This window comes from Leuresthes tenuis, unplaced genomic scaffold (assembly GCF_036924035.1).
Source record: "Leuresthes tenuis unplaced genomic scaffold, fLeuTen1.0.hap1 SCAF_10, whole genome shotgun sequence".
Classification (NCBI taxonomy): domain Eukaryota; kingdom Metazoa; phylum Chordata; class Actinopteri; order Atheriniformes; family Atherinopsidae; genus Leuresthes; species Leuresthes tenuis.
In genome coordinates this window covers 16,407,201-16,426,506 of record NW_027325364.1, presented here as the reverse complement: position 1 = coordinate 16,426,506, position 19,306 = coordinate 16,407,201, and the positions used below count along the sequence as shown (strand labels likewise).

General features: G+C 44.9%; 1 protein-coding gene and 1 long non-coding RNA gene across 13 annotated transcripts in view; both read left to right on the top strand.

The window, feature by feature from the left end:
- Positions 1-2,373: 2,373 nt before the first annotated feature.
- LOC140316574 (uncharacterized) lies at positions 2,374-2,790 on the top strand. The gene is made up of 2 exons (XR_011917334.1): positions 2,374-2,509; positions 2,696-2,790. It is a non-coding gene; the product is annotated as an uncharacterized lncRNA (long non-coding RNA).
- A 2,312-nt stretch (positions 2,791-5,102) lies between these two features.
- Positions 5,103-19,306, top strand: part of LOC140316569 (protein 4.1-like) — a 27,830-nt gene continuing 13,626 nt past the window's right edge. For 7 of the 12 annotated variants that reach the window (XM_072394451.1, XM_072394453.1, XM_072394452.1 and 4 more), the window contains exons 1-10: positions 5,103-5,241; positions 12,149-13,503; positions 14,007-14,291; positions 14,412-14,516; positions 14,621-14,739; positions 14,869-15,087; positions 15,238-15,325; positions 15,673-15,825; positions 16,122-16,219; positions 16,434-16,606. In XM_072394451.1, the coding sequence (XP_072250552.1) occupies positions 5,118-5,241; positions 12,149-13,503; positions 14,007-14,291; positions 14,412-14,516; positions 14,621-14,739; positions 14,869-15,087; positions 15,238-15,325; positions 15,673-15,825; positions 16,122-16,219; positions 16,434-16,606 (2,719 nt within the window). In that variant the 5' untranslated portion in view covers positions 5,103-5,117. Of the gene's footprint in view, positions 5,242-5,591; positions 5,703-6,454; positions 6,650-12,148; positions 13,504-14,006; positions 14,292-14,411; positions 14,517-14,620; positions 14,740-14,868; positions 15,088-15,237; positions 15,326-15,672; positions 15,826-16,121; positions 16,220-16,433; positions 16,607-16,687; positions 16,805-17,469; positions 17,671-17,932; positions 18,204-18,240; positions 19,003-19,306 lie in introns of those variants that run through there. The other 5 variants (XM_072394461.1, XM_072394455.1, XM_072394459.1 and 2 more) reach the window with 5 other exon arrangements.

Genomic DNA, 19,306 nt, shown 5'->3' with positions numbered 1-19,306 from the left:
AGCTGCCAAACTGACATCTGCAGTTTCTTTTGGGGTTTTATCACTGCCGTGGGAGATAAAGCCCTTTGTTGACCTATAGCTTGAATAGTTTGTGAGCCTTATGCACTTGTCACTTTGTCACTTTGAGGGGATACAAACCAGTGTACGTCTTAAGTAGTAGTTTTGTTGTTCACTACTTGCAAAGTGAACATTTAAGCATTTTGTAGAGCTCATTGCTAGTATGTCGTGTTTCTATTGCTTTTAACTATCGCTGCTTTAAACTGCCGACTGTCTTGGCCAGGACACTTGAAAAATATATTCTAAATAAGGAGTGCTATCTCCTGTTTAACTAAAGGTCTGAATAAAGGTACAGCTGTCGTCCACCAATCAAAGTGTCCCGAGTCAAATCCTCAGTCCCTGCCGCTGAAGTCTTTGGGTCAGAAGCTGAACACAACACTACCCGGAGTGCTCATTGGTGTTTCAATATGTGCATGATAAATAAAAAGCAAAGAAGAAATGCTGTATGATGGGGTGAATGAAAAAAAAATTGTAAAGGGCTTTGCAGAGCTGACATTAACCCAAGATTACATTAAATTTGATAAAAAAAACTAAATTCTTCATCATTCTTGGCCGTCTTCTGCTGCTTGTTGTTTGCAAGGACAAAAAAAAAACATGGATTTAGCGGAGCAGTGAGGTATAAGACTGACATAAGCAGCTCTCCATTTGTTCTTGATTTTCTTGGGCAGTGGTATTTAGCAACACTCCTGTGGTTTGCGGCTGTCTGTGGTTTGTAAAAGTTGCCAAATCTTCAAAGATTTAGTCATCCATGTACTGTGAAAAGTATTGGATTTGGACTCCAGTGCTCATGGATTATAGGGTCATCTTGATAAACAGGAAGCCCAGGGAGCACAGGTGTGACTCTGTTATGATGGAAGAAAAAAACACAAATAAATTCAGGTTAATAACAGGAGTAATTAAATTTTTTTCATTCATAAAATTACTGTTATTTCAAAAGAGAAATTCAGAGGTCAAAATATTGTTATTGCTAATTAACAATAATATATGTAATTATCATGGTAAAAATAGCAAAAGATAAAGAATATTTGACTTACATCTCCTCTTTCCATAAAATCTGGTTGATGGTATGGCGGCCATTTTGATTGTGGGGAAAAAAAAGTGAGTTCCCAGCATGTAAACCTATCACATGACACATCACTAGAAAGCCCAGGATGTCCTCCAAAGAGTACTGTAGGGCTTGATAGGGTAATTCAAAATAGTAAAAGATGCAGGTAAACAAAATGCCAACTATAAAGGACACAAATGAATGGGCCAAGTCTCAGAAGGATTTATTACAAATATATAGAGCAGTATTTAAGAGGATGATACTTTATTTCAGATTAGTATCTTATTCCAGATGGTGCGGAGAATAGCGCCAGTTAAGGGTCATGTCACACTCAGGTCCTTTAATAGTTGGAAGAGATTGGCAGGTTTTAAATGTGGATTTAGTCCCATTTGGACTTACTATGGATCATATGTGGTGACAGATCTGGGGACCGTGTGTTTGGGCCAGTTCTAGTGTCATTCATTGCACTTGAGTTGCTTCAGATCCCCTGTCCCACCTCAGAATCATCACTAAGAAGGTTGTAGTTTGGGCAAGATACTGATCTACTGATGTGGTCACTGATGTATGAGTATGACAGAGAAGAGTTGAATGTATAAAATAAGAGATGCTGTATGATAGTGTGTGTGAATGGATGAATAAAAAAATACATGAAGTGCTTTGTAGAACTTGGCCAAGGATAATTGGGGTGGAACATTTCTGGATAATTTTTCAATGAATCAGAGGAAAAAGTGCTGATGAATGGTGAACGGTGCCTCAGAATTGGTCCAAATGTGCCTGAGGTGCGACACTGAACCAAAATCAGGTCATTGGTCCAATATGGCGAAAAGTTGGTGCAAAATAGGTCTGAGGGGCAACTAACAACCAAAATCGGACCAAATCGTTTTGGTTTTACTCGACCACAGCTGGCTGACCCAAAGTAAACCAATGCATGACAGATTGTAGCTGAGTGTGCTCACCCTTACCTCAAAAGGCTAGATCAACCTGGCAAAATGTCCCAATTTTTTTCAGTTCTTCAGTTGGCTCTCTGAATGGGCAGATAACCGGAAGCATTTATTAAACCGTGTTTCATTATTAGGACATTTTTTAGGGACACAAATGTTTTTTTGGGAAACGTTTTTCCACTTTATTCAATGATAATGGATTTCTTAGATATGAATAGCTTACCTTCACCACACATACACGCGCACACGCGCGCACACACACACATTCCACAGCGCCCCCGTGTGGAACCAACAGTAAAATTGTGTTGTACTGGTGTTATATATTGATGAAAGACTTATTGTGGGCGAGAGACGGCTGGATGGAAGTAGCTGGACAAAAACTTAATCTTTGATCGTATTCCTCAGATGTCCAAGCAGTTGATTCGCAAAACATAATGCATCTGCAGGATCAGACTCGCCTAAACGGGTAAACCAAAATGCCTTGATATGTTTATGAATGAATGGTGCAGAGGGGGGCAAAAAAAAGCGTTTTTAAGAGGCTGTAGTGTTAAGATACTTTAAAAACTAAGCACCAACCCCCATTTGGGCTTTTAAGTAAAGCTGCCACATCTGATCTCCACCCATCACTGCTTATACTGCTTCGTCATTGTAGCTGCGTCACCGCCTCTCAGTGGAAACCCGATCGATAGTTTCCAACTTGATCCGAAGGCAAAACAGCGAAATTATGACATCGACCGAGAGGTGAGGGGGGAAAAAAACCACCCACAGGAGCCATCTGTCAGCTCAGGTATGACTTGTCTTCTCAGACTCTCGCCGCTTGTGTTTTTACTGGTCACCTTTTCTCTTCCTCACGGCAGCGGTTCGTGCAGAGTTCACTGCAACGTATTTAGCGGGATTATGTCAAACTCGGCGGGGTCACAGATATTTGTGGTGCCAGCCGAGATAGAGCATTAAAAAAAAACAAAAAAAAAACAGACTGCCTAGCCCACTGCAGTCATTCAATTATATGTTAAAGAAAAAAGACAAAAAAAAAAAGAGAGAGACAAATCATGCCCGTGAAAGGTTGTTGTTGGGTCGCTACTAGCTCGGAGATTGTCGGCCATAAATGCATCACAATCCAATGATGGAACCGTGTCAAACATTGATTCTGTAATATGTGCATCCACAGTGTGATGACAGAAGAATACATTTGGAGGTAAATGTGTCCGTTGAATTATTTTGAGTTAAAACTTCCCAGTTTGATCAACTCGGACCTGGATTCATCGTTTCTCTGCTGTATATGTGTGTGTTTTGTATTATCTTTTGGCTTTATTTATATGATTTTCTGTACAGGACAGCATTATTCATGACTGCTACACAAAATATGCAACCTTCTTCAGCTTGTGTATTGTCACCATTTAATGACATTGTATATTCTGTGTGAAAGAGTTTCTACGTCCCCCCCAAACTTATGCACTGTTTTTCTGTCTCTCTGTTTTGAACTGGAATCACCTCATCTGGGACCCTCAACATGTAAATGATGTGAGTATCAAATGCTATTTAATATGAATGAAAGGCACTGAAGCAACGTTTGAATCCATGACTGACAGTTATTTGAGCTTAGTGTGATTGAAAAGCGGGCTCTCATTAATATAGCTATGTGGAGGCATTTCATTTATATTTTCGAACAGCTTAGCTCATTGGTCTTCATGGAGATCATTAAGTATTCATTTCCTGATTATTTCTGTTTGAGGTGTCCTTTCTCCTCCCTTAGTCACATCTGGTTTGAGTACCGACCTGTTGTCGTTCTTTCGGTTTTCACGGGTAAACCTTTACAGTTTTCTCGAATTCATGACTGATCTGAGCAAAGCGCCGCACGAAAATCTAAGTGAGAGGTTTTTGCCCTCCAGCTGCTGCCCTCAGCAGAGCCATTTTTGGGAGGGGTATTGCTTCTGTGTCTCCCCGAGGCCTCTGAACGCAAACACATCTTTATCTCTCATGAGCACATGCTCTCAGCGCGCATTACCCCGCTGCAATAAAGCAGAATGAAATTCATGGGGATATCCTCTGTTAGCATTTGATGTTAAACAAAGCAATGGACTTGGGATTTGAGCTTTCCTCGAGCAGTTTTATGACAACGCTCTAGGGTCTCAGTGTCAACTAGGATGTGCTGTTCAGTATGTTGAAGAGACTTAAGGAAAGGTGAATATTTGTATAGCTTTGACATTATGCATCACAAAGGCTGTGAACTGAAATAACCTGTGCATGTTGGAAGTAAGCCTGAGTGATGCGTTTACTGTCTCCACCAGGTGGCAGCGTGAAGCCACAAAATCCAGTCCATTACAGTAGCGTGGATGATCAAACACAATGCAGCATGGACTTAGTTGGCCAAGAATGTCTGCCTCAATTTGTTTATTGTATTATAAGCCTGGGGCTTATTAAAAATCTCAGAGGGCATCCAAGCCTGTTAGTGGATGAAAAATAGCGGTTTTAATAGCTGCATAAAATCTATGTCCCGTTTTCTGAAGTAAGCCGTCGCACAGAATCCTCCACAAAACCCTCTCTTGTGACAAGTGGCCACATTGTGTAATTTAGATGCTTTTAAGGCGTGAGAGAATCGAAACTTGAGATCAAAAGGAGGGTCACCATGTCTGCTTGCAGGAAAGGCTGGAAACAAGGACCATTCCTGGTTCATTAATTCTTCATGACATAATGGTGCACTATGAATATTAATGCAGGGCTCCCATCCATCCCGTTAGTGCTCCTGAGAGCGCCGCACAGATAAAACCTCAGCAACCGTGCCGCCGTGGCACGCCATCTCATTTGGTATCCGACGCGCTTTTAAAAGCTGCACGCGTTTGTTTCCCATAATGTGGAGAAGTAAGGCGGCGCCATGGCTGATTCCTACCCAGATGCAGCAGGGAGAGTCTGTGAGAGACCAACTGGAAGGGGAAGTGGTGTGATGGAGTGTTACGTAATCACTGAGCGATTGTGCCAGAGAGGGATAAAAATGTTATAAACAAACCGAACTCCCCAGCACTCAGCTGGAGTAATGCACCGCAGCATCGTATGTGCGTGTCTGCCTTTTTGAACAAATGGCAGGGGAGGCAGTGTTATTTGCGTCAGTGTTTTGGGTGTGTCTTCAATGTGAGTGCGAGGAGTGGGTCGTCTCAGTGTCTGTGGTTCCAGGCTGTCGCTGTCTCAAGGGACCGTGGGTCTGTAAGTGCTGCTGCTCTTCTCCGCCCTTATGTTTTCTCTCTCCTCCCTCTCCTGGGCCCAGCTCAACACCTGCTCCTTGCAGTAGGCATGGGGCTGGGCAGGGGTTTCCAAGCAACCGAAAGCTTGCTCTTTTGTATGATTCAACCAACTTGCTCATTAGACCCAAAACCAAAGCAAAGGAAAGCGGATTCCATGTAAATAAACCATATCCAGAAGAATTGAACCGTCTGCTCGTACACTGCTCAGGGGTTCCATTAATGCACTGATATTTTTGGTAAATGTTTAACACGTTGTGGGTGTCGTCACGCCGCTCTTTGATCAGAGTCTAAGCGAGTGGATAGCACTCAACAGAGGTATTCTCTGTTTCTTCGAACAAGTTGGCAGCTCCAGCGTTTCTTAGTAACCTCTTTACAGTTTACAGCAATCAAAGTAATTGGATTTATGGGATAACTGTTAAACCGGTAAGACTACCTCTTTAATGAATAGCAAGTGAATAGCTCTGAAATGACCTGGCGCTGGCTCGTACGCCACATGATGGTGCCTTATCCTGTGTTGTTAAGAGAATAATGGACCCCTTTAGCCCCCCCCCCCCTCCTCCTCCCTTCCTACACCACCCCCCACCTCCCTCTGTCTATAAGCCTTATGTCCCTAATGGGGTCAGGCAGATGGGTGGGGACCATGGGATCATAAAGACAGCTAGTGTGTATGTGTGTGCAACTGATCAGACGCATATGCTTTTCTTTTCTTTTTTTAAATTTGGGGGGTTTGGCATCAAGTTTTCAGCTTCTTCCTCCATGAACTTTAAAGTGTGTCTCTGTCAGGGCCCAGTCGGGTTAAGGATGCACCGGAGCTTAAACAGCTCGGCAAAAGAAACCCAGTTGTTGACCCTCTGCTTCCCTCCACTTTCTGGACATTGCACCCTGTTAATGATTGCTCTGTGGAGCTGCTTTCCTACACGCTCCCCTCGCCTCATATTGCGCCCACATACTGAGGAGCCGCGAGAGTAAAACTTAGAAAGATTTCTGAGACCCTCTTGTTGTTGGAACACGTTTAAAGTGGCCGTCGTTCTTCCGGTGTTGTGCCGCTTAAGTCTATTAATGGCAACCTGGAATTTCTGCAGCTCCGGCCTGACGTTGAGTGGCACAAAGCAGTTTTGTGTGAGCGCCGTGTGAAAGTTGTGACCATCTCCGTCATCCCTCCATGCGGTTTTGAGGCACGCCGGTTGGCGCGCCGTCGCCGCTCAAGCCTCCGCGTGAGGCTCCACCCCTTTACGAGCATCGGACACCTTCAGCTCAACAAAAGCATGTGTCGGTCCGAAACATTGTTTCACCTCTGAACGTGCGGAATATTACATTTTTCGTCGGGTTTTGCGCTGTTTTCATCCCCATTGATGCTAAACCCAGAGTAGGTAAGCCGCATGTAAAATGTATGTTTGCGGGGCGGCTTCAGGGGGGGTGTGGGGGGGATTAATGTTTGTTTTGCTGTGCGTTCGGCGCCATTTTCGTACACAGATTGTTTAAATACCCAGGCACACTGGTCCGACACAGCCCAAGACCGCTCCGCGGTTTAATTGGGAATAAAGAAGTTGGAGAAATTCCCGGTCGTTCGGGCTCTGTTATCTCGCCGCATTCTTCCCTCTGTCGAAATGATTTTAGCTTTATGTTCTCGCGTCTTAAAAGCCGAGCGGAGGACTTGCAGCATCTTCTTAGATGGAAAGTAGTGCCAAACTTGCGGAGGCAGAGATGTGTTGTTGTTGTTTTTTTTTTTTACTTGTGCAAGTTATTGCTCGACAATTTGTGTGGACACTGTCCGGAAAGCGGCTCATTTCGACAATTTTTGAAAATCCCACATTTTGCCAAACCTCTCCCATGATACCACACATCACTGCTCTGGTTTATCGCCTGATAAATGATAACATTTGTTCAATTATGGTGTAATAAAAGCGAATATAGGGTTTGTTTCTTTTATGTAGCGGTCTTCACAGGATACACTGCAGGGTTGGGGTTAGTGTGTGAGTGCTCAGGTAATCCATACAGATGTTTGAAACATTGTTGCTATTTATTTTATTTCTTTTGGGCGATGCCTCCGCTTTGCATGTCATTATCTGCTTGGCATGTCACGCTCATACCCCCTTGAGGAATGCGAGTGTTAAAAATACCCATCTTTGCAGAAGGGGCGGCATATGTGACTGTGCGCGCGACCCATAACGCGCTCAAGAGAAACTCATCCAATAAGCCTCATCTCCATTGATGATACTGCTGAATATATATAGTCGGATAATCTGTCGCGGAGAGCTGCAGATGTAGATGGAGGGAGGACGAGGGAGAGACCGGGGGCAGCTTTAATGCAGCGGAACTGGCAGGCGCTCGCGCGAGCGACGCCAGTGAACGCAACGCAGAGGTTGAAAAATGATAGAGATAAGACCTGGGTGCTGCTGAATCAGCGGCGGTGTAAACGCACAGAGCTACTGAGGTGATGTTGAAGGATGTTTTTGGCTCTGCTATGTGAGAGTGAGGTCATCGAGGTCCCAGAGGAGCTTGCTGGTGTAATCCTCTTTTGGGAGTTATGATGCATTCGTACTGTTAGACTACTACTCTGTTGTGTGAGCATGGCTGAATAGCTGACCTCACACACCCTGCCTTGTGTTTTTTTTTTTTTCATGAATGGTGTGGCAGCAGCAGCATAGATTCTCCCTTAAAGTTTTCCAGCTCCCAAACCCCATCACTGATCTTGCTCATGAGTGTATGAAGTCATTTCTCTCATCGTGCGCCCTAATGTGCAGATGCACTCTTCCTTCAATGGGTTTTGGCTGAGGTGATGCTCGAAATGGATTCCAAATTGCTCTCAGGGCAACCACAGTAAATCAATCACGCCACTTCACTCTTTCCCCATGTCGCTTCATGTTACAGCATCAGGCTCCTGGACCATCTGTGCATATTGATTAGAGGACTGGAGACTGGTTGTGGGATAGTCTGGCACAGAGAACTGGAGGTGTGCTCCTGCCGTTCAGATGAGAAACATATAGTACGGAACAGTTTAGCGGGGCACATGTTGGCGTGTGAGTGACATGTGTGTATCTGTGTTTATTTAAAGGGGTTCATAGAAGCCACAGCGGGGCCAGAGGACCCAGTATATATTGGCCCTCGTTGAATTTCTGTTGATTTTCAGCTAGGTAGGAGGGGCTCCACATAAAACCATGAATCAGCACAGCGGATCACCACTGCCAAGCTCTTCTTTCTCCACCACACCACATAGACACACAAATAGATGCACACACACACACACTGAGAGAGAGACAGACAATCAGAGTGGAGGGAGACAGTGAGATAGATACTGTTGGCAGGTAGATGGAGATAATCTGACTTGGTCACTTGGGGGTGATTAACTCTAAACTCCTTCTAATTCCTTAAGCCTACTCTCAGTGTCCAGGAAACGTTCTTTCTTTATGTTCCAGTGTTCATACCGTCTCAGTCCGAACTCCTTTCTCTCTGTGGACAGTTTCCAGGTCGAAGGGGCAGCATATGTGTTCGAAGCAAAACAAAATCTGTTTCTAACTGAGGCAATTAACGGCGTTAACGCGTCAGCATGTGCGACTGTGCGCCCGTTTGCACATGTGCAGAAGCACGTTGTGCGCAGTAAACTGTGAGCAAAAATAGATATGAGCTGGTCTAAGAAAGGCCGGCTAATGAGTCCTTGTATCTCGCGCACACGTAGCTATTTATACCTCCTCTTCTTCTGCTATCTTTTTTTTTCTTCATTCAGCCCTCTCCAGTGATTTCATTGCACATGCACTCACACAGATGCTCAGCGGCAGCGCTGGCAAATCATGTCAGTGCTTTGGTATCGAGACAATTTTCTTTAATTAGATTTCCGAAAATGGGAAGCTGGGATTGGTTAGGAATTAGAGTTTTGGTCTAAGGAGCCATTAAGTTAACTTTTTTTTCCCCCCATAAACAAAGCATAGCTCCTTTAAGTGAATCACACTGAAATAGATCAAATCTTGGCACATATTATTAGAACTTCCTACAGGGCCACTCAATTCAATTAAAGCACTAGGACATCTAAATGCAACCTCTAACAACTCTTATTAGACTTCAGTCCTTGTGTTTGCACCTGATCCTGCGGCTCTTTGTGTGTGCCCTCTTCCTAGAGGGTGGCCTACTTCATCCATAATTTAGCTCATTACAGACACTAATTGTGTGGTATTGAAGGCAGAACCCTTTTTTTTCTTCCCTAACAGTGCAGCAATATTTCATGTAATTACCTCCACACTAAAGCAGAGGGGAATATTCGTCATATTGCACGAGATTGGTGGCGAATCACGGCAATTGGCCACGGTGTGGGATCGCCTTGCTCAGCTGGCTGATAGCAGAGATGTTAGATGGGCAACACAAAATGGAGGAGGCAGCAGACACAAGCTCAGCTGGTCCATTAGGAGCGTGTCTGTTTCCTGACAATCGGAACTGAGATGACGGAGCATTAGAACACCCAGAGGAGGGCGCGAGCATTGATGCATAAAGGTGTGTGCATCTGTGTGTGCATCTGTGTGTGCGTGGTGACCCAGGGAATAGACCTATAGGGGGTCTTGTGGGGGGAAGGGTAGGCTGGATTAGTAATAGAGTGCAGGACAGTTATTGGTCACTGGACACAAACAATGGGAGGGCTGATGAGGATTTGGATTGTTCGACTGCCCCCCTCCTCCTCCTCTCCTGCTGTCCTGTAGTGCTAGTGGGAAGTGTATGGTATAGAGATCCTGGATGCAGTACATCTGGAAGATTGGCCTGTCTGCTTGTCTGGCATTTCCCCTCCCCCCACCACAGAGCAGGGTGGGACTTGAACTACATTTGGAAGAGACAAACACAGCTACATTAGACAGCAATTAGACAGGGCCAGGGATGCATATCTGTGGCATAGAGGAGAATTGATCGTGCTCTGAGGCACTCACTTCGGAGTGGCCGCATAATACCTGCAGTATATTTTACTCTGTTGTGTGATTTAATCAGCTGGTTGGAAGTTTCTAAATATACCAGATCTGTTTCCTTGCTGCCGCACCAGTGGATCAAAGTGTCTTTCAGAAGTGTGACTCACATGGGACGAGTATTGCATGTTGTGTACCTAACAGTCAGTTTGAAAAGTGTGGGAGACGAAGAACATAAACGGCACAGTTTAAGCAAAACGTTAATTGCTTTCTCCTTATTTATTAGCTGCAGACATATTGGCCAATCCGGATGATGTGGTGTCCTTTGCAAAGTGTCAGTATAAACTGGTCGCTCAACAAATATGATCAGTTCGATGCTCCTTTATGTCATTTTGTGGTATATATTATCATGTTACCTTGTCAGGTGACCTGTGCAGGTGGGCGTGTGTGATATGAAGAGCCAGGCATGCTTGGCGAGGATGACCCAGCCGATGCTAATAGGCTGATCTGGAGCAGAATGTCTCCATTGTGTCAGTGAGATTTAATGAGCCCTTGATCGGCCCTTAGAACTCCTCTTTCTGAGCACTTTCCAACAAGAGAGGCTATTGTGTGATGGATTGATGTTTGTGTATGTGTGAGGACTGTTCTTGAGCTGGATTATAATCTATGGGTGGCAGTTTGCTTTGTGGAGAAAGTCTGTTTTGCCACTGAGAAGGCAGCCAGTGGTTCCAGTTAAATTCCTCTTGGTTACAGCACAAGTGAAGGCAATGAGAGAAAAGATGCCTAAAGCGTATGATGAAAGAGATATTATCTTTTTTACAAATGAATAAAACATACGTTGGCCTGTTCTATTATTAATGAATAAATGACCATCGCTGTTTCTTAGATATCCTTTTTTTCCCCTAAATTCATTGTACTGTTGGTCCACTTAAACCAAAAACATGAATACTTGTCATTCACCCTGTCAGTTTGTTCCATGTGAAGAAGTAAAAGGCTTCCCTCAACCGGTCTGGAAGCCCTCTTTTACACATGCACTGCTTTCCTTTAACCTGTTTGCAACTGAACAATTATCCCACCTGCTCCTTTACCGAAACATTTCAAACATAATCTGAGTCAGACAGAACACATCGTTAAATAAAGAAAAAGGTTTTATGTAATATATTTAGCTGGAGCAATGGTGTCTGGGACAAAAGAGCTCCAGAAAATCGTTGGAGCTGTAGCCGAATCTCCTGCTGTCTCTCTGGCCATATATCAATATTTTCAGCTGCTTCCGTTCACCATTTTAACATCATGTTTGTTAGCTTGATGTGATTTTCTTTTTTTCTGATATAAAATAATAATACAGAAAATAAAAGGCAAGAACGAACAGCATCAGGTTAATTTATGAGCACCTCTTTTGGCCTTTTAATTGTAAAATCGTCTAGATTAAAGTCAAACTGTCGAAGGACTTTGAGAGTTTTGTACAGGTTTGTGTCTCTTCTGACAAACGGCACTGGTGATTTGGAGAAGGTGTCATCAGGTGAAGAGTTTCATTTGAGAATGCTGTTTTTGGTAAAACACGGACTCTTCAAAGAGCTTAAACACGGAGAAAAGGGATTTTTTTTGCAAGTGAAGGTGCTGCTGCTTTTATCCGTCATATTGTGTTGCGTTCTGAGAAGACTGTGAACTTATAAAAACTGTTGTAGTAAAGCACACTTTATGTACTGTCCAACCCTGAGCAAAAGGCAAGTATTCTGCTCGCACTTCCTGTCATTTTACAGGCATATCTGAGCGGGGCGTAACAGAAATCTGACCAGTATGTGAATGAATGACTGCCATCGCTTTAACAGACTGATTAAGTCATTAATGTTTTGTGTGTGCAAAAGGCTGAGAAGTGTACTGTCTTGTTTGTTTGTTTTTATATAAGTACAGTTGCACAGTGCGCAGTAACGCTCTGAACTGTACTGTGACCTTTCTCCATCCCTGACTCCCTTCTGTTGTCCTTCCCAGTGGCTACCATGACAACAGAGGCAAGCGCTGTGAGTGAGGCAGACACCGAGGGCAAGCAGAAGACCAGCGGTGCCGCCCCTGACCCTGAACCTGAACCAGAGAAGAAGCAGAAGCAGGAGGCAGCAGCATCTGAGCAGGAGGGGGAGCAGTCGAGCAAGAAAGGCCAGGGGCCGGTTGCTGAGCCTGGGCCCGTGGATGTAGCTTCCTCCCCCGAGGAGGAGCAGCTCAAGCCTCGAACCAGGACCTCTGCTGGCAAAGGCCTCTCTCGGCTCTTCTCCTCTTTTCTGAAACGCCGATCGCAGTGTTCCGAGGGTGAGGGCTTCGAGGCGGAGAAAGCCAGGGACGAAAAAGCAGACAAAGAGGAGAAAGCCGACAAGGAACAAGAAGAGAAGGTCGAAGATGTGAAAAGTGAAGACAAGGAGGCCAAAGCGGTGGAGGAAAAAACCGATGACAAAGAAATTAAAAAGAAAGAAAAGGAAGAAGAGAAAGTAGAACAAAAAGAAGAGAAGAAGAAAGGGGAAGAAAAAGTTGAGAAGAAAGGCAGTAAAAAGAAAAAGAAAGAAGCAAAGAAGAAAGCAGAGGAAAAAGATGAGGAGAAATTGAAGAAGGACGAGATAAAAAAGGAGGAAGAAAAGCCAGAAAAGAAAGAGGAGAAAAAGGAGGAAGAGAAGGCAAAGCAAGCAGTGGAAAAGGGGGAGACAAAGCCAGAGACAAAAGAAGAAGAAAAGGAGACTGCTGAGGTTAAAGACAAAGAAGCAGAGTCTGGAAAGAAAGAGGAAGAAAAGGTTGACAAGAGGGTGGCCAAGAAAAAAGAAAAAGAGGAAAAAGTAAAGAAGAAGGAAGAAGAGAAAGCAAAAAGGAAAGCAGAGGAAGAAGAGAGGGTAAAAAAGAGAGAGGAAGAGAAAGCAAAGAGGAGAGAAGAAGAAAAGGCCAGAGAGACTGAAAAGGCTAAAAAGAAGGAGGAGGAAAAATCTAAGAAGAAGGACGAGGAAAAAGCAAAGGAAGAAAAGGCTAAAAAGAAAGAGGAGGAGGAGAAGGCGAAAGAAGAAAAGGTTAAAAATAAGGAGGAGGACCAACCAAAAGAGGAGTCCAAGAAGGAAGAGGAAAAGGTGAAAGTCGAGGCCAAGAAGAAGGAGAAAGACGAGGAGGAGGAAAAGACTGAAGAAAAGCAGCAGAAGGGAGAGGAAAAGGCGAAGAAAAGAGAGAAGGGGAAGAACAAAGGAAAGAAGGAGGAGAAAGCGCCGGCTGAGGAGCAGGTGAAAGCGCCGATTGCTGCTCCAGAGCCTGAGCTTAAAACCGAGCCAGACACTGAGCAGGCTCCAGATCAGCACTCAGTGAGCAGCGCAGAGACACAGGTGGGTGACTGAGAGGCACATTACACCCAGCACCCAAATTACTGCGGGTTCTTTTTACACCACCATCAAAACAGTTATCTAACGCTGACTTAGAAAGCAGAATAGTATTTTTGATAATGGACTTTTTCTTTTAAGCCTTAACTGTGGGTAATTGGGGAGAGGGGGCGGAGTATAATTTTATATTCAGTCCTCTCCTCAAACCATGGTCAAGAAAACTAGCAAAAACAAAGCTCTGTATACAGATGGACTCGTGTTTTTCCTCGCCATTGAATTTTTTATGACGGCGGTAGCTTGTTCAGCAAAAGTAACCGCAATGATTTCAACTGGAGGCTTGGTTTGACACGAGGAATTACTTTTGCTTCACAGAGCAAAAGCTGCTATGTTTCCCTTTTTACTACCATGTGTGTTCATAACTCTGCTGCCATCTTTGTTCTTTGCACGCGTCGTGTCCGCCATCCGCGTTTGACGCCATTTTTCTTTTTCTTCCCCCCCCCCCCCGTCAGCCTGCTCCAGAGGAACAGAAGGAGGACTCTGAGATAAAGAAAGAGCCCGAAGTGGTGGAAGAGGGGGAAAAGGAGGACGCCGAGAAAAAGGAAGGGGAACCGGCAGCGCCGCAGGAGGCGCCCAAAGGGGAGGAGAAGGCAACGGAGCAGGCAAAGGGAGAGAAACCCGTGAAAGAAAAGAAGACGGACAAGAAGACAGAGGAGGCCAAAGGCTCCAAACGTCAGAAAGTCATGCAATGCAAAGTCACCTTACTGGACGACACTCAGTTTGAGTGTGAACTTGACGTAAGAGAGCCACCAATTTCTTTTCTTCTTCTCATGTTTCTGTAGCGCTCTGGCGCCTGATTAACATTAATATTTGTTATAGAGGCTAAAGGAATCCTTGTCTGCTTGTGTCTTATTTAGAAACACGCTAAAGGCCAGGAGCTTCTTACAAAGGTGTGCGACCACGCTAACCTCCTGGAGAAGGATTACTTTGGCCTCGCGATCTGGGAACCACCAGCCAGCAAGGTGGGTCGGCTTTTCGCGTTGCATCATTTGAGTTGCTCTTTAAGAATAGAACCGGATGAAACGGATATCTGAGCGTTTGCTTTTTCTTTGCACATTTTCTGCAGATATGGCTGGAACCCACCAAAGAGATCCGTAAGCAGGTGTCAGGCGCCGTCTATGAGTTTACGTTCAGCGTGAAGTTCTACCCTCCTGATCCGGTGCAGCTTACTGAAGACCTCACCAGGTAAGTGTCGGAGGAATAGTCAGTTGTTGCTTTTATCAAAGGATTCATACTAGAAGCAAATCCCTTGTGAGAATGGGGAATACAGTTTTTACATCTTCTTATAAGTTAGCTTTTTTTTCTCCCCTCCAGGTACTTTCTGTGTCTCCAGCTGAGAAAGGACATTATGCGTGGCATTCTTCCCTGTTCCTTTGTCACATTGTCCCTGCTGGGCTCCTACACGGCCCAGTCCGAGCTGGGAGAATACGACCCAGAGGTCCATGGGGAAGACTATCTCAAAGAGCTGAGTCTGGCTCCCGGACAGAGCAAAGAGCTGGAGGAAAAAGTGATGGAGCTGCACCGCACTTACAGGTTATTAAAGGGCATGGCTGTTTATTGGATCGAATAGAGATGGTAGTTCATAAACAAAGACCCTTTCTTTTCTTTCGAAACTGCCTAACAATAATGCAAACCTGACAGTGATCAGGACAGTGAAAAGAGCCAAATCGTTTCTGTGTCCAGGTCCATGAGTCCAGCCCAAGCAGACATGCTGTTTCTGGAAAATGCCAAGAAACTTGCCATGTACGGAGTTGACCTGCACCAAGCCAAGGTGGATATTCTTTCCGTATCTCATTCTTATCAGCGCTTGTTTTACAGGTTAAGTCGAGGCTTTTCATAGAAATCCTAAAAGTAGCGCTATATTCTGACTTCCTTCCATTTTTAAAACGCTTGTCGCTGTTTCACAGCAGCAGCTTTGTACTCCAACGTTAGCAGATTTAATTGCAAAATTGATGTCATCCCCCTTTCAGAAAAAAAAAATGGATTAATAACATTTCAAACCCCATGACCTCAAAATCCAGGGTCTGATTGTGTGAGGAAGTCTGCCCCCCAGTGACCGTTTGCTGTAAGTGCAGGGAGAAAGCGATAGTCTGACTTTCTTTCTGTTTCTGCCTGCAGGATCTCGATGGTGTTGATATTACACTGGGGGTTTGCTCCAGTGGTCTAATGGTTTACAAGGACAAACTGAGGATCAACCGTTTTCCTTGGCCCAAAGTGCTCAAGATCTCTTACAAACGGAGCAGCTTTTTCATCAAAATCAGGCCATCAGAGGTAAATCATTTTGTTGTTGAATTTATTCCCAACCACTTTACAGTAGTTTGAGTTTGAAGCTCTCACCGTATTTCTAATGAAGTAATCGCCTACAGTTAAAATGTTGGTTTAGCTCAAGGAATAATTCAAATTGATATAGATAAAAACCTATTAAGACAAAGTAAAACAACTTTTGTTTATGTGATAGTTCAAATCTTTTGTGATACAATTAGCTTTTTTGCTGTGTTGCACAACAATGTCCTCAACACGAAGTCCTAAAATCAAAAATCGACTTCAATTTGTTTCCTCCCATTTAGCAAGAACAGTATGAGAGCACCATCGGCTTCAAACTGCCCAACTACAAGGCCTCGAAGAAGCTGTGGAAAGTTTGCGTTGAACATCATACCTTCTTCAGGTGAATACAAGTTGTCCTCCGTTCATTCTGAACTAAAAGCTCCAAACACATGGTCCCAACCTTTTAAATGAAACCTTTACCTTGTTATGTGAAGGGGTCATCTTGGGCCAATGCGTGACTGTTTATGTTGCATCCCTGCCTTTCATGAGATGAAATGGTTCGATTGATTCATTGATAGTTTAGTTAAAGTTACAGTTTTGTATCTTTCCCTTAGGGTTTCAACAGTGGAGCCGACTTCATCGCGTCGCTTCCTCGTCTTGGGCTCTAAGTTCCGGTACAGCGGTCGCACCCAGGCCCAGACCCGCCAGGCGAGCTCCATGATCGACCGCCCAGCCCCACGCTTCACGCGCTCGGCAAGCAAGAGGCTTTCTCGTAACTTTGACGGAGGTACGTTCTTTGTCTGTCCGTGTTCTCGCTCTAAACCCCCGCGTTCGATATCCCGCTCTCTGACCTGTTTTGCTCTTGCAGCTGGAGATGAGACTCTCCAGTTTCTGCAGCAGCTGTCCGCTTCGGCCAGGTCTGAGATTGATGATTGGTCGTTAATGATGGCGTGTGACAAGCCTCAGCCTCCTCGTGAATCCCCAGGTACCGGTGTGGAACGACACGCTGTGCCTTCGGCCATGTTGCTAACTCCCTGGTTGTTGCTTTCGGCCTTATTGCTTTATTTAACATTCTCATCCATTTTCCACTCATCTGCTTTCATTCCCCTTAAATATGTGAAAATGCGTCTTTGAGCGCAGTCAACTGTTGTGACATCACAGTCACGGCACAGACTTATTTCTTCCCCTAACATGACTCAAGCAGTGGTTGTTACTGTGAACTCCAAAATGATCACGGCGAACACGCTTCCTCTCACGTTGAACTATTCTTGGGCGTTTTGCCCGTCTTGCGGTTGCTGTTCCTCCTCAGTTTTTCAGGAGTTGTGCTAAAAGTTTGGAGCACATTCATTTTAATTCGCTTGTAACTTACGCCGTGCTTAACCTCTTAACCAACCGACTCGCTCGTCACTGCTGCAACATGGTCATGGTCATTACAACAGGAAAAAAATGGCAATTTTACCCTTGTTCTGGAGTATGAGCATCATATTTCATCTTTTTGCACTAACCTCATCTCGCTGGACTCTCAGTGCAAATGCTTGGCATCTAACTGGATTACAAATACGCTTGAAGCGCTGTGAAGCATTCGCAGCGGTCGTCATCTGTCTGGCAGAATCCTTTGATAACTGCCATCACCTCGTCGTCTCTTCACAGCTAGAGGGGAGTCAGAGCAGACTTCCACTCAGTTCTGGCAGGAGCAGCAGTCCCTTCAAACCTGGCAGGGCTCTGAGACTGTGAGCAGCGGCTCTCAGTCATGGCAGGAGCTGAGGAGAAAGGAAGACCAGTGGTCTGCCCTTCTGTGTCGGGATCCTCCTCTTCCTCTGGTCCCTGCTTTTGACTTTGTGGAGCAGCCAGGTATCTGCACTGGCAATGCCTACAGACGCTTTCCCACATTTCAGCTGACCTGCATTCATGCAGGATGAATTTAGCACTTTAAGCTGGAGAGTTGAATTTTCATATTTCTGTATTTGCTTTTCCAGTGGCCTCCATACACTATCCACCACTAAGAAACCAAACACGACTTTTCTTCTTTTTTTGTTTTCACCTGTTTGAGCTTTGTGGGCTTTTGTGCATCTGGTGCAAAGATGTTCCATTTTGTTTCTCTGAATGTCGTCAGCCAAACTCAGCTTAGCAACAACGACCTCGACGGACCAGCTGTTGAAACCAGCACTGCCACGGCAAGATGATTGGTTCCTGTACTTTGACCAAGGCTTCAGCTCTTCTTCCCCTGAGCGTGTTGAAAAGCCTCCATGTGAGTTTCTTTGTGTGAAAATATGACCTGCGAACTTGTCTTTTTCAGTAAATGAGGTCCGCACCAGCCTATGACTCGAATCATTGGCGTAGTACATAACTTTTATTCTTAATTCCTCTCAGTCTCTTCCCAAGTCCAGTTCAAGCTCCAGGTGGAGGAGGAGGAGGAGGAGAAGGAGGAGGAGGGTATGCAAGTGACTAAACTGGAACTGACCTCTACGGAAACGATCGAGAGACTGCAGGAATCGTTGATCTTGGTAGACAAGTTAAGCGAGAGGGAAATTTTGGAAGCGAGGCTGATGGAAGTGAGGGAATTGGAGGAGAGGCTGCAAAAAGCAGATGAAATTGCAGAGAGCCTGCAGAAGGCAATAGAGGAGGAGTTGGGGAAGGAGGAGGTGGACAGGTTAACAGAAGAAGAGGGGGAATGGGAGCTGGAGCAACAAGCCAGAGGTATAACAGAGGTGGTGGTGAGGGAATCTGTCAGGAGCATCGATAGAACGGAGGATGACGAGGATGAATTGGCTGAAGAAATAAAGAGGGTGTTTTTAGCAGGCTTGCTGCCCGAAGAAGAAGAGGGTGAGAAGGAGGTGACACAAGGGACTCTGTCGGATGCCAATTTTAGAGAAAAGCTACGGCAGATAGAAAAGGAACGGCACGATGAGGTGGAGGAGAAGTTTGCCTTGCCGGACTCTGCTGGCACCACTTCTGAAGTAGACTATCGGAGGGTGGAGCGCACAGCCAAAAAGAGGGTGACTATTGTAGAGGAGAGAAGACAGCCTGGTGGGGTGCTAGAGAAACGAGAGTTAGTGGAGCGGAGAACAAGGAGCGAGGTTACAGAGAGGCGTCAGGGCGAGGATCAAGCTGGGATGGAAGATGAGGACGACTGGTTTGAACTTTTGAACCGGCCTCCATACAAACCAGTTTACAAACCACCAGGTAGAATTGCAGAGAATGCCTTTAATGTACAATATGTTATTGTGCAAACAGCTGTGGAGCTAATATCTCTAATATTCTAACAGTGTTACAAAATATAGAGATATTGTGGCAGTGATTAACTCATTAACCAACTCGTTCTTGTCTTTGAATTATACTTCTGCTACATTAAAGTGAATTACAGGCTCCAGTGTGGATGTGCAGTTGTAGCAGTATAATAGTTTCTCGCCGGTCTTAGAGTAGCATCTCGTGCCAGAAAGCTTTTGGAAACACCCGTTTTGCTCCTGTGGTCAAATACTCTCTTTAC